Source organism: Pelobates fuscus, chromosome 5 (assembly GCF_036172605.1).
Source record: "Pelobates fuscus isolate aPelFus1 chromosome 5, aPelFus1.pri, whole genome shotgun sequence".
NCBI classification, from domain to species: domain Eukaryota; kingdom Metazoa; phylum Chordata; class Amphibia; order Anura; family Pelobatidae; genus Pelobates; species Pelobates fuscus.
The window spans coordinates 222,849,732-222,864,599 of NC_086321.1; the positions used below are offsets into that span (position 1 = coordinate 222,849,732).

Below are 14,868 nucleotides of genomic sequence, written 5' to 3' on the forward strand. Positions count from 1 at the left end.
TATACATAGATATATATACAATTTCATTCTAAGTGTATTTTGATATAAATATATATATTTTAATATCAAAATACAGTTAGAATAAAATTTCATATAGATATGTAATTTTAAAAAAAAAATTATTATTATTTTTACTTTTTTTAATTTAATTTAATTTACTTATTATTTGTATTTTATAATATATATATATATATACAATATATATAGTTATTATATATATTATATATATACGTGTGTAATTTAATTATAAGTGTATTTTTATATTAATATATGTACATATTAATATAAAAATACACTTAGTATGACATTATATATATATGATATATAGACGTATATTATATAGGTATAATATATGTTTATATATCATATATATATACACATATATATATATATTTTTTTTATTAACTTTAACTTTTTTTTAATGATTTTACAGTTGCAGGGAGACTGCCTGTCAGCACAGACAGTCCCCCTGCAGGCAGACACATGGACACCTATTGTGACCATGTGGTCGCCCTGTTGAGCGATCACATGGCCACAGGGGTCCTAATCCGCCATGGGGAGACTGTCTGGGCTGCAGGCAGTCTCCCCACAACGGGAGCACCGCCGATCGCCACCGGGGGAACGACGGCGATCGGGTAAGTACATTGCACTGTTAGGACGGTTCAGGACCGTCATCGGTCGGCAATGCAAAAATGCCGATGACGGTCCTGAACCGTCCTCGGTCGTTAAGGGGTTAACTCCTAAATGACAGTGAATTGAGCAGTGAGATTGCAGGGGAATGATCTATACACTAAAACTGCTTTAGTTAGCTAAAGTAATTTAGGTGACTACAGTGTTCCTATAACTTGCATATCATTACATTTTACTCCCAAATGTACTCAATACTCCCAACAGACATGCCTCCTGCAGAGAGAAATAATACAAAAACTATGCCTGTATTTATTTTGAGAACTGCATACCTAGAGATTCCACTATAATGGACACAACCTTTGAACGAGCATATGCATCCAATTATTATGCTAAACATAATGGTGAAGCTATTTTGTTGCAAATAACTTTTCTAGTTCAGATCACTCAAAGTTACACAGACTCCAAGGGTTGCTGCATATTATTCTAAGGTACAAAACCCTACTCACTACTTAAAGGGATTCTCCAGTGCCAGGAAAAAATATTAATTTTCCTGGCACTGCAGGACCTTCTAGTGCCCCTCTACATCCCACCCCCCATCCCAAGTTGCTGAAGGGTTAAAACCCCTTCAGTGACTTACCGGAGTCCAGCGCCGATGTCCCTCTGCGGTGGGTCAGGCTCCGCCTATGATCCTACTGCACATGCGCGTCCCTCGGCGGGGGAGACCTAATGCGCATGCGCGGAAATGGCCGCACACGCGCATTAGACCTCCCCTTAAGAAAGCACGGAATAATACTTTCAATGCTTTCCTATGGGGATTTCGGCGACGCTGGAGGTCCTCACATATCGTGAGGATGTCCAGCATCATTTTAAACCACTTTTCGTGTTCTATGAACATGGAAGTGTCCTCTAGTGGCTGTCTAGTAGACAGCCACTAGAGGAGGACTTAACCCTGCAATGTAAATATTGCAGTTTATGAAAACTGCAGTAATTACAGTTGCAGGGTTATGGGTAGTGGGAGTTGGCACCCAGACCACTCCAATGGGCAGAAGTGGTCTGGGTGCCTGGAGTATCCCTTTAAAGAGACACCCCACTGCCTAAATACAATACATAAGTAAATACCATTATTTAGGAGATATATCCTCAATAAATATATGCATACATTTAATTATGCATTTTTACATTGGCCATTTATCTAAAAACAACTTGCAAAACTTGCAGTTCTCTTGTCTGAAGCCTTTACAAACCCTCCCCTTCAAACCCCGCCCAGACATTATGAGGCTGTCCAATCACAGACTTTCCAACGCAGCTCAATGAGAAGTCTTTGCAAGGCAGGTGCTCTAAGCAATTGCTGCCTCTTAAGTTTAGCCCCACTGAGCTAATTTGATACCAAGGCTTCCCTTTGTCAGCTGGAGCCAGACTTAGTGTATCCAGGCTGACTGATGCTCTGTTTGCAGCACTTAAAGTTAGCACTGCATACAACCATTTAAATGTTTTTTTTTTAGATCTGTGAGTTAGTATTAACACACAGGTAACAGAGAGCTATGACAGGTGAATGGTTAAGCTGGAGAGGAGTATGGTCAACAAATAAGCACATAAATGTCCAATGGACCTAAAGTCCAATGGACACAAAAGGATCCATTATGATCTGAGAAAGAATTATAATATTGAATGTACCATTTATTAGAAATATTATTATTATTGTTATTATTATATTTATATAACACCATCAGATTCCGCAGCGCTTTACAATGGGTGGACGAACAGACATGTAGTTGTAACCAGACAAGTTGGACACACAGGAACAGAGGGGTTGAGGGCCCTGCTCAATGAGCTTACATGCTAGAGGGAGTGGGGTAAAATGACACAAAAAGGTAATGATAGTGTTAGACTAGTGACAGTTGCAGAAGAGGAATCAGTCAGGAGCTTTTAACAGTTTAATTGATACGCTTTTATGAAGAAGTGGGTTTTTAACGATTTTTTGAAGGAGTGGAGACTGGGTGAGCATCTAACAGAGGAGGGAAGCGAGTTCCACAGGAACGGTGCAGCCCTCGAGCATCAGAGGTGGGAGTACGGACAGAAGATAGACGTAAGGGCCTAGACGGGACATACTTGTGTATAAGGGAGGATAGATAGGTGGGAGCAGCATTATGTAGAGATTTGAAAGCCAGAATTTTAAATTGGCTTAAAGGAAGCCAATGTAGGGACTGACAGAAGGGTGAGGCATGGGAGGTGCGGGCGGACAGGAAGATGAGCCTCGCTGACGCATTCATTATGGACTGTAACGGCGCAAGTTGGGAGCACGTAAGACCACTGAGAAGCGGATTACAGTAGTCAAGGCAAGAAAGGACAGTGGAATGGACCAACACCTTAGTCGCATCTGGCGTTAAGTAGGGGCGGATGCGCGCAATGTTTTTGAGATGGAAATGACAGGATTTGGCGATAGATTGAACATGAGGCTTGAAGGAGAGGTCGGAGTCAAAGAGAACACCTAGGCAGCGACCCTGCGTGGTGGAGCTGATGGTAGCACCGTTGACTTGAAGGGAGGGAGACACAGAAGTAACAACACTTGAGGGAGGAAAGAACAGAATTTCAATTTTGGTCAAGTTTAGTTTAAGGAGGTGGGCAGCCATCCAGTTAGAAATAGCAGAGAGGCAGTCAGATATACTAGTCAAGAGGAACGGGGAGAGATCAGGAGAGGACAGGTAGATTTGCGTGTCATCTGCATAGAAATTATATTGGAAGCCAAAGGAGCTAATGAGTAATGTAGGGACGTACAATTACGAAAAAAAGAGAACCATTTAAAAAGCCAAACATGGCTCCGCAGATAAATTGGAGGAGAGTGTATGTGCTGAGTGAGTGGGGGTAGACTGGAGGGGATGGGCGTAGGAGTCTAAAATGCATCAATATCACAATGCTGAGGACAAAAAAAAAAAACAATGACCCTATTGGTGCCACCTTATTAGACCTCAATTTTGGTTACAACGAAATATAGAGGAACCACATTATATCCAATCAATTTTAGTGATTTGCTTAGAAGTGTAATCACATAGTAGGAACGAAGTATCTTAGAATAAAACGAAATAAAATGTTACCTTATGTGGCAATATGACCAGAAAAGAATATACTGGATTTATCCAGATAATTGTTTGTAGATTACACTCAAAAAAGGAGAAATAGCATCTGCCTTCTTGCATCTATCTATAGTATTTCGACGTCATGGTCGCTAGCTATAAAAATGAAACAAAAAATGGCAACACAAAAATAGTTTCCCACAGAGTGTCCCAATTGTTCCCCTAATAGATCCACCAATCGCACCCCAATATGATCCTCATGCTAACATATCACTAATTAGTAATCCTCCTTAGAATCTGCCACTAAATCACAATCTGTGTTTAGAAAACTGTGATGTGTTAAAGCAAAAAAACCCCAAAAGAACAGTAAACCGACGTGCGTTTCAGCGCTAATAGAGCGCCTTCGTCTGGGGCATTTAAATGTACCTCTGCACTTTTGCTATAGTGCATGTGTTCCCTACTCCAGTTTTGCCACATAGTAGGGATTAGGTTTTTTGTATATACTTTGTTTAGTTGTAGTATTTACTTTAGCCTCACCTTTTTTGTTTTGGGCTATTGAGCCAATCATCAGTTATATCCTCAGTTTCCAGTTGGCTATACTGATATCCAGGGGATGCACGGGGTCTCACAACTTTCTCTAGTTTGAGACCCTTTAGCATCTTTTTTCCTTGGTTTGCATCGACTTAGTTTAGGGGTTAAGCCCCTGGAGACCCCTGGAGTCTCCTTGCGGTACACAGGTTAGCGTGGCCAGACTGTGACTGTCCCGGTTGGGTCCAGTTATTCAGTCTGTTCCCTGCTACCTGTTTCTTGGATTATAAATCTGGGAAAGTCTATAGACATTTTAAAAAATCAACTAGAGTAGACTCAGACACAAACGAAATCACATACATACATACATACATACACCCAGTACATGTGTAATCATATAAACTCATTGCATGAAGAGTCATATAAGCATATACCCTTGTGTTGTAGTATACCAGGCAGGTTTACATAGGTTCTTTTAAATAATTTTAAATAAAAGTTCCATATCCCTGCAGAGTGGTGGTTTGGATAGCTATTAAAACAAACCTGTCATTTACCAGGATTTTTGCTATTCTGTTTAGTCATCTCCGACCCAGGCACAATTATAGCTGCAGGTTTGCCAGAGGCGCCTCCAGGGAACTGGCTCCCTAGGCCACCACCGGCCCTGTCTGGAAGTAAAGGGGGAGTTCCAAGCAATATGTAACTGCTTCTATTATGTATTATTATTAGTATAGTAATTTGTCATTAATATGCATAGTATGCTATGTAAGACTTGTAAGTGCTATGCTATGTAAGTTGCATATTGGTATCTATGTGTGGACACCACATGGCATGTCTCCCAAGTGTCCCTATTTATGAGGGGGCGTCACTATATATGAGGGAGTAGGGACCATCCCTATTTTGGCCCCAAATCCTCCCCCCCTCTTCCGCCAAATCTTTAAATCTTTACAATGTGGTTGTGAATGCAACTATGTACTTTTTGGCAAAGTTCTAAAAGTGGAACAATTGTCAGGAGAATTCCATGAGTTTCCATGATGATTGCTCCACAAATAGACATTTTCTCCAAAATGATAGTATCATAGACATTTAGGAGCATCATAAAATCTTCAGTATCATTTCAAATCTCATGATAGTTTTATATCTCACATAATTCACTTTTAAAATGTGCTCACGGAATTGCCAGTTATGCTCCAAGTCTTTATAGCATGAAATCAGAGAAGTTGCTAAAATTAAAGACGTCAAGTCTTTTTTATTTGTTAAAGGGACACTCTAGGCTGGAGATGACTCACCAATGTGAAAAGGTTCAGCAGTAATTATGACTTCAATACAAGTACTCTGTATGTCTGTGCATAGTAATACCTGTGAGCTTCTCATGATTACTTTTGGAGACCGAAGTTGAAGATTGTTTTACACAGTAGCATAATAATGAGGGTGAGCACCCGGCACAGAGCACCCAACTTTCATCAAAGCAGGCACCTACCTACCGGTGACAGAGCCACACAGCAAATGTCTGCTGGGCAGATCGCAAACTGCTGAAATGGCATTGTGAGGGAGCTGTTAGGTCAGGATGTGCAGTACACAGCTCCCTTGATGCCATGTACTACATTCCAGGAGCTGGGTTGCAATTTCCCCCAGCCCCAGAAACAGCACAGAGCTGCAGGGAGCTGTGCCCTCACTACACACACTGATCCCAGCAGCAAACCACTGGGCACTAGGATACAAATCTAAAAAAAAAAAAAAAATGTATGTGTGATTGCAAAAATATCACTGTCAGAGTTATTCACTAAACACTGTATTTTGTCCAGATGGAAAAAAATCTAGTGAAAATTACCAAATTCTGAATACGGTCAGAATCGAGTCAGTCCAAGCGAATCTGCAGTAATTCCCCGGATGCATTCAGTGTCTGGATTAAAATCATTGCTTTCGCAACCCTATACAAATTATATTAAAATTCCGTAGGATGCACATTCACAAATTATGTGACACACAAGTCTAATTTTTCTTGAGGCTAATTGTGGTAATTTTCTCACGGCAAATCTCACGAAAAGTGAAACTTACCTGTAAAAACGCTGTGATTGGTTGTCTTACATGCCAACCACAGTGCTCTTACCAATATTGCAGAAACTGGGAATATTCCCACACTATGCACTAGTTTAATAGGAGCCCTTATAAGGGCTTTCTCCACTACGAGAACTCAGACTGTGGTGAGCCCTTGTGGGCAAAGATGGATTCATTTCACTGTGTTGCGTTTGTGATTTTTTTTTTATGTGATTTTTTTTAGTTGCGTTTGGATTTATTTATAGTTTTATTTGCCCTTTTTTTGGATTCCAGAAAAAAAGAGCTAGAAGGAAGAAAGCTTCTGATGGTGAATATAATTGAGAATTTTCCATGTACTAGTTTCATTGGCCACTTCCCTACTATTATTAGGGTGAGGGGGGTATGTAGTAGGATTGTATCCTTCTAAAGGGAGTGACTAGTGGATTGAGGACCTCCGAGCCACCCAGGGAGAGATTATGAGGGTGTTAATGCCACTATTTTGTGAGTTAGACAATAGCATGTCTATAAATATTTAGAGCCCTTACCAATGGGTAGGTGCTGGGGAGGAGGCCTTGGGTCCCCTCCACTTTCTTTGCAAATTTTGTTCAGGATCTATGAAGTTTAGCAATGTGCCAGCTCAGTTCACCCATATTAAATAGTTTTAAGAAAATAAGCAAGATAAGCCTATGGAGGTCAAAATTACCTCCACATTAGTACAAGGGAGGTTTTATACACTCCCCTATGCCCTCATGCAAAATGCTGTGAGTGGGGCATGCATGCTAAACAGCGAGCTACCAGTGTTTTTTTCAGTGTAATAAAGGATTAGGGACTCTATAGCTATTGCTGCCCTGTTGCTAATAACACACAGGGGGTCTTCAATTTAAAAAAAAATGGAGGTGGATGGACAGATCACTGTCCACCCCCTGTGCCCCCAAAATAGGGCTGTGGTTTAAAAAATTAAAGCTGGGGAGCATAATGTCTCCCCATAAACACACAGAGGAGCTCGAATAATAATATAAAGGGACACCGTGTCCTCCCCTGTGCCTAGAAAATGAGGGCAATAAATAAAATGAATGGGGGAGGGGGGGACTAGGATGGCAAGTATTTTTCAGGAGAGGCGAATATCACGGTGGATTGGTTCTCCAGACATTGGAGGGACGTCAGCGACTGGCGACTCCACCGGTTAGTGTTCCTACGCATGGCCTTCCTGTGAGGTCCATTCAATATAGATCTCTTTGCGTCATGCATGAACTACCAAGTCCCCAGGTTCTTCAGTTGGCTCCCCAATCTGGAATCAACTTCAAGAGTGGCCAGAATGCGGAGCTTATGCATTTCTACCCTTCGCCATGATTCCCAGAGTCATTCTTCATATTTGACGACTATGGGTCACTGGACGATCATACTGTTTTTTTCATTCCAGGCTACATGCATTTAGTAGTTGCATTTATCCGATTAATCCCCTTTTTTGACTCTGTCCTCTCAATTCAGTTTAAAGTTTCCTCTAGTTGCTAAGTTTGGATTCATATCCCCAGGTCTTGGATTCGTTTCCTTGAATTATTTGGTTATCATCTTCATCAATCACCCGGTTCCTGTTTGTGTTGCAGCTAGAAAGAGGAGGAGGAGCTTAGAGCGCAGAGTCTTAGAGATTAAAATTAAAATAAAAAAAATAAAAACCACATTGCAAATAAAAAAAGAATCCATGTGAGGCGGGGCTTACTTGGCTCAAAACAAGCTTGCAAGATGAGAAAACCCCTTAACAAATCAGAGCGCTCTGACTAAGCTTTCACAATATCGGAAAAGCCCTTATGAGAGGTTTCCACACCTTTCAACCTCATTCTGCCCATGGCCACAGGTGGGGCACATGGGGGGCGCTATGCAGCCACTGGTTGCTTGCTGTTTAGTAGACATGCCCCCACTAGAGAAATGGTGAGTGAGAGTATGGCTCCTAGTGTGCAAATAGTTAACCACCAAATCCCAAAGCAACTGGCATGCAACTGGCATGCAACTGGCAACTGGGCATCTTGGTTGCTTCAGGATTAGCCCATGTGATGGGGTTTTGCCGAATTACTATTCTGATGAAAAAGATACTCCAAGTGTAATAATTATGTTTGAGTGTATATTTTGAGCTTGCATGCACTGTTAAGTGTTTGTCTGGCTTCGTAAGACACATTTATACTCTTTCTAACAGCTTGTTTAGCTAGGTTGCCAGCTGGAGCAGTTGGTACTGAGCACATTTAAAAACATTTTTATTGCTAAACCAAACACAATTATATGAGTGCTAGTGATTGCAGAGACAAACATTGGAGAAGTATAGAATAAAGGCATTATTTCTAACCCTAACATTTATGCCTCTTCATTCGTAAAAGGAGAGACTGAAAAAACTTTCTATATAGGAGCAAAAATGAGCAAACTTGACAAATCTGCAACTTTGTAATTCATAATGCAACGTTGACATCAATCTCATACTTTCTCTTAGCACACTGGATGTAGAGCTATATTTTATCTAATACGTAGAGCTATATTTTATCTAATGCTGGGGCAGCTTTGCAAGTATGTTAAATTGTCTATGACCATTTTTTAAACAAAAATTCTGTGGCATAGCTATCAAGCTTCTTCTTTTCTGATGGTATGGGTAAAATTAACTCTTACAATGGCACTGCTTTTCCATACCTCCATTGTACTGTCTAATCAGATGACTACCCATAATAATCAGTTGTAACAGGAACAGGGTGTCTGGTCCCTGACACTGGATCCAGACAAGAACCTGCTACTGAATCCATCCGTATCCAAGAGCTACCGCAGCCAACAAACTGATACATTATAGCTACTCGCCTAGCAGCCCGAGTGCCCTCAGTGGTACCACCCAACCATCAACCAGATACTGGATAATGTGATGAATAGCTCTTCCCACCTTGTACCCAAACACTAGACAAGACTGAGTACATGGACAAGACAATACTAGTTTATTAAACAACAGGCAGTGTAAAGGCATGACAAAACATAAAACAGTGTGAGGACCTTGTAAGAAACTGCAGTGACACAGTGGGAACACAACTGGACACACCTCTGCTGCCAGTAAATTAGCCTAAGCTGAGAAAATGGCTAAAGGGGAAAAGGAGCAAGTCCCTATGTGTTTAGTAGGGGGCAACAATAAAAAAGAGTAGCTCTCTGTAGAGGAGAGGAGCAGTTGTTACAGTACTATTGTTGGAGTAATATAACCATGTAATCCAATCCAGTGCATGACTGTGTTGAGATGTTAGATTATACACTAGAATTTTTGTGAAGTTGGCTGATAGCTCTCAGCTGAAGATGTTAGCCAATGAGCCGAGCCTGCACTGCAGGATATTTGTCAGGGGAGCTAGCAGCTTGGTGCAGAATAATCAGACTCCCTGGAAACTGATACCAACACCTGGCCTACCCTATGTGAGTTGTCAAACTGTTTGCAATTGGTTTGACTACTTATCACATAAGGCTCCAAAGCACCCCTAGCATCATAACCTTGACAGCAGTAATCTCCAACCCAGTCCTCATGGGCCACCAGCAGTCCATGTTTTGTCAGTATCTCCATTGGAATAAAACATGGAAATACATAAATCCTGGACTGTGTGTGGTCCATGAGGAACATAGAATGTGACGGCAGATAAGAACCATTCGGCCCATCTAGTCTGCCCAATTTTCTAAATACTTTTATTCATCCCTGACCTTTTCTTATATCTAGGAAAGCCTTATGCCTCTCCCACGCATGCTTAAACTCCTTCATTGTGTTAACCTCTACCACTTCAACTGGAAGGCAATTCCATGCATCCACTACCCTCTCAGTAATACTCCCTGATATTATTTTTAAACCTTTGCCCCTCTAATTTAGGAATATGTCATCTTGTTGTGGTAGTTTTTCTTCTTTTAAATATAGTCTCCTCCTTTACTGTGTTGACTCCCTTTATGTAATTAAATGTTTCTATCATATCCCCCTGGCTCATGTTATGTAATGTTAAGATTCTTTAACCTTTCCTTGTAAGTTTTATCATGCAATCCATGAACCAATTTAGTAGCCCTTCTCTGAACTCTCTCTAAAGTATCAATATCCTTCTGGAGGTACTGCATACAATACTCCAAGTGAGGACTCACCAGTGTTCTGTACAATGGCATGAACACTTCCCTCTTTCTACTGCTAATACCTCTCCCTATACAACCAAGCATTCTGCTAGTATTTCCTACTGCTCTATTACATTGTCTGCCTACCTTTACGTTATCTGAAATAATTAAATACCCCGAAATCATTTTCCTCAGATGTTGAGGTTAGGACTCTATCAAATATTCTATACTTTGCCCAAGTGCCCATGGGTTTTTACATGCAAGATGCATTATCTTGCACTTATTCACTTTAATGTCAGCTGCCACAACTCTGACCATTTTTCTAGTTTACCTAAATCATTTTCCATTTGGCTTATCCCTCCTGGAACATCAACCCTGTTACATATCTTAGTATCATCAGCAAAAAGACATACCTTACCATCAAGACCTTATGCAATATCACTAATAAAAATATTAAAGAGAATGGGTCCAAGTACAGATCCCTGAGGTACCCCACTGGTGACAAGACCATGCTTCGAATATACTCCATTGACTACAACCCTCTGTTGCCTGTAACTCAGCCACTGCCTTACCCATTCAACAATATTGGAATCCAAACTTAAAGATTGCAGTTTATTGATAAGCCTTCTATGTGCAACAGTGTCAAAAGCCTTACTGAAATCTAGGTAAGCAATGTCTGCTGCACCACCCTGATCTATTATTTTAGTTAACCAATCAAAAACATCAATAAGATTAGTCTGGCATGATCTCCCTGAAGTAAACCCACATTGTCTCTGATCTTGAAATCCATGTTATTTTAGATGTTCAACAATCATATTCTTTAACATGGTTTCCATTAATTTCCCCACTACTGAGGTAAGGCTTACTGGCCTATAGTTGCCCGACTCCTCCCTACTATCTTTCTTGTGATTGGGAACAACATTCGCTAACTTCCAATTTTCTAGGACTACTCCTGTTAACAATGATTGGTTAAATAAATCTGTTAGTTGTTTTGCTAGTACACCACTAAGCTCTTTTAATAACTTTGGGTGTATTCCATCAGGTCCCATTGACTTATTTGTCTTCACTTTTGACAGTAAACTCTGTAAACTCACATGTAACAAATGACTAATTTGTCCTTTTTCCTAACTGAGGCCCCTTTCCTTTATTTTCATCTGAAAAAACTGAACAAAAATATTAATTGAGGCAGTCAGCTAGACCTTTATCCTCTTCTACATACCTTCCTTCTTTTGTTTTTATTCTAACTAATCCTTGTTTTACTTTCCTTTTCTCATTCATGTATCTAAAATTGTTTTGTCCCCTTTTTTTTTACTGACTGTGCTATTTCTCTTCTGTGTATGATTTGGAAGCTCTTATAACTTGCTAGCCTCTTTCTGTCTTATCTTAAAAATCTGTCTATCTTCCTCACTCTAGGTTTTTTTTATAATTACTAAATGCTAACTTTTAGTTTTTTACTATCTTGGCCACATCTGCTGAGTTGTTTTCCTTTTCCATTTTAGATATTTTATTGGTTCTTATACCACTATTGCTCCCTTTTTAGTTAATAGACCCCCATGGTCCAAATATTAGTTACCAAAACAGGCAATGTTCCAGAGAGCCACTAGAGGGCTTCCTGGTTTCAAACGGACCTTTGGTCCAGTATCAGACGCTGCACGTCCTTACTCTCTGCATGAGAATCTCCAGTGTCACAATTTTCCCAATAGGAAAGCATTAATTCAATGCTTTCCTATGGGGAGGTCTAATGCGCCTGCGTCATTTGCCACGCATGTCCATTAGAGCGCGCTTGGTGCTAGGATCAGGTAAGTAAATAAAGGGGTTTTAACCCTTTATTTACTGGGGAGGTTGGCACGCGAGGGAGGAGGGAGGCAGGGGGAGTGATAGTGCCAGGAATACATCTTTGTAATCCTGGCACTATAGTATCCCTTTAAGAGGACTGCTTTACAGTGTTATACTTGCAAGTACTTGTATTGATATTGAGTGTTATAAGCGTATATAAAGATATATATATTTTTTTTTATATTTAAATTTGAACTTTTAGATGCACTTTATGTATATGGTGAGAGGTTAATGAGTTTTGTAATGCTGGTCTTAATGGTCTTTTTTTATTGCATACCATAAGAATAATATTTTTGAGTTATTTTTATGCCTATGCCTTTATTGGAGGGATTATTACAGTAAACCATTTTGATCCCACTTTTGGGAAGGAGATCTTATATTATTGTTAGCTCTATCATATATTGAGTATGTAAAATAATATATTCACTGCATGTAATATCTCAATAAAATTGTTTTTTTTTGTATCTGATTTAGCAAAAATAATCATTAAAAATCTATTTGTATTTGCTTATTGTGGTGCTAGATCAGCACTACAAATGTCAAAGACCTTAGTCACCAGGCAACAAGAGAGCACATGAAGCATTATTCCATGATTGTATTGTATATTATCCTCAAGGTTTTATTTTTAAATTGGACTTTTCTGTGTTGACAATTGTAACAATTTCATAATTCATAATAATTTTATATTTATTTTTATCTGACCAGGAACAGTGGAAATCATTATCCTAGGCCAGAGTCAGATTACCCTGTAGGCGAACAGGGTGGCTTCTTTGGGACTAAGGCTGTGAATGGGCTCCCCTCGATACTGTAGGGCAGGGTTTCCCAATTAATTTTTCCCTTGGAACCCTTTGACATGGTATAGCAAAACTTTGGAACCCCAACAAAAAATGTGTGCCGTAGAGTAGCGCAGCGCAAACCTTTCAATGAGCAGAGTGTAATGTTCTCTTTTGCTGGCAAATTCTTTTTATATCTGGTTAAATTGTGGACAATTGTTTTCGCATGTCTGCAGTTGCGTCAAGCCGATTTTGATACTTTGTTTTTGTTGTAGAGTAAAATGAGAATCCGGTTTCACATAAGTATGTGCTGGTAAATGGCAACAGAACTTTGATTGCTAGCTTGGACAATCCTGGGTATTCTTTGCGTAAATTACTCCAAAAAACAATAGGAGAAACTTCTTTAAATGTTTGGCTTATTTGACTGTCAGAAATTATATCAATCAGATTCTCAAAATCTACATCAGAAAAATTGGCTGGCTTTTCTTTTGTGAATGGATTTCGGACCCAGTCATTATTATTTTCATTCAAGAATTGAAAATGCCGATTAATAGATGTGATTAAATGGCGAAGATGATCTACAATTTCATTGTGAATTTCATCTTTAGGTTCAATTTCTGATTCTTCAAAAAAATCCTTAAGTGTTGGCAAAGAGTTCAAATTATTTTGCTCAACAGATGAGGTCCAGAACTGCAGCTTACGAGACAGTGAAAATATTTTATCTCTTGCATAAAAATACTAGTGTTTTTTTCCTTGGAGTGATAAGCATACGTCATTTAATTTTGTAAATATGTCTGCAAGATATGCTACTTTGGATAACCACAGAGTGTTTGTTAATTGGTCAGATAATCCAAATTTACCTCGTGTTGGCTGATGGCAGGGCGGGCGCTAGGGTGGGCTCTAATGGCAAGGTGTGCTGGCGGCAAGGCAGGCTGACGGCAGGGCGGGCTTAAGATCGCGGTTGCGAGATCTCTTATGAGATCGCGGTTGCCCAATCTCTTATGAGATTGCGGTTGCGCTATCTCTGCTGTTTCCGACTTTCCAGGAACAGCTGGTAGTGGCGGCCATCTTGGATGTAGCAAAATGCCGCGGAACCCCAATTGGGAAACGCTGCTGTAGGGAAAGATCTCTTTGAATTGTGCACTTTCTTACTTTATTGAGGGAACATTGTGGTCTGTGCCAGTATCAGCCTTACTTACTACCACCAGTATTTTTTATATAATTTACCGTGGAAGTATAAGGGAATAAAACATGTAATATGATAATTAAATAAAATGTTTAAAGTTGTGATTAATTTAGATTTATCTAAAACTACTACAGCAGTCACATTAAACACCAACTAACTTACCTTGGCTAAAAAGCTAGGTTGGGAAAAAATACCACCAGCAACATGGATTTTGAAAAACTCACCACCTGGCCATTTTATTCTAATAGTGCAACTTGACAACTCACTGTTTAGCGGATAAACACTTACTATTAACCTAAACAGGCTCCGAGCTGTATAGGCCAGTTCCAGATAGTTGAAGATGAGTTCGCTTTAGTGAGCTAGATTTTCAGCAGAATTTTACTCGTATTTGAACACTTCAGATGAACATAGCAAGGTCAAGGTAAATTCCCATAATACTACAAAACATAATATAACTGAAGACCATCCATTGCAGATTTACTTATATTGAAGAGTCAGGAACAGGTGCAATAGGAAACGAAAAAGAAATCAAAGTATTGCATGTATTACCTTCAGAATTTACAGTCCATGGAAGGAACGAATAGGCAGATTTGTAGGCACATGTGCTATTTTCAAAGGTACAGGATCCTGAAGAGATTTCAACTCCTTCAGCAAACAACACAACTGCCAATGAAAAGAAAAGAAAGCTCAGTTACTTGCAACTGCTAACCAACATGGA

General features: G+C 39.7%; 1 protein-coding gene across 1 annotated transcript in view; it reads right to left on the reverse strand.

Moving 5' to 3' along the window:
* The window catches only part of MAMDC2 (MAM domain containing 2), a 106,568-nt gene that overhangs the window by 80,413 nt on the left and 11,287 nt on the right, over nt 1-14,868 (reverse strand). The window contains exon 2 of the mRNA XM_063457198.1: nt 14,700-14,813. Within this exon, the coding sequence (XP_063313268.1) occupies nt 14,700-14,813 (114 nt within the window). The remainder of the gene's footprint in view (nt 1-14,699; nt 14,814-14,868) is intronic.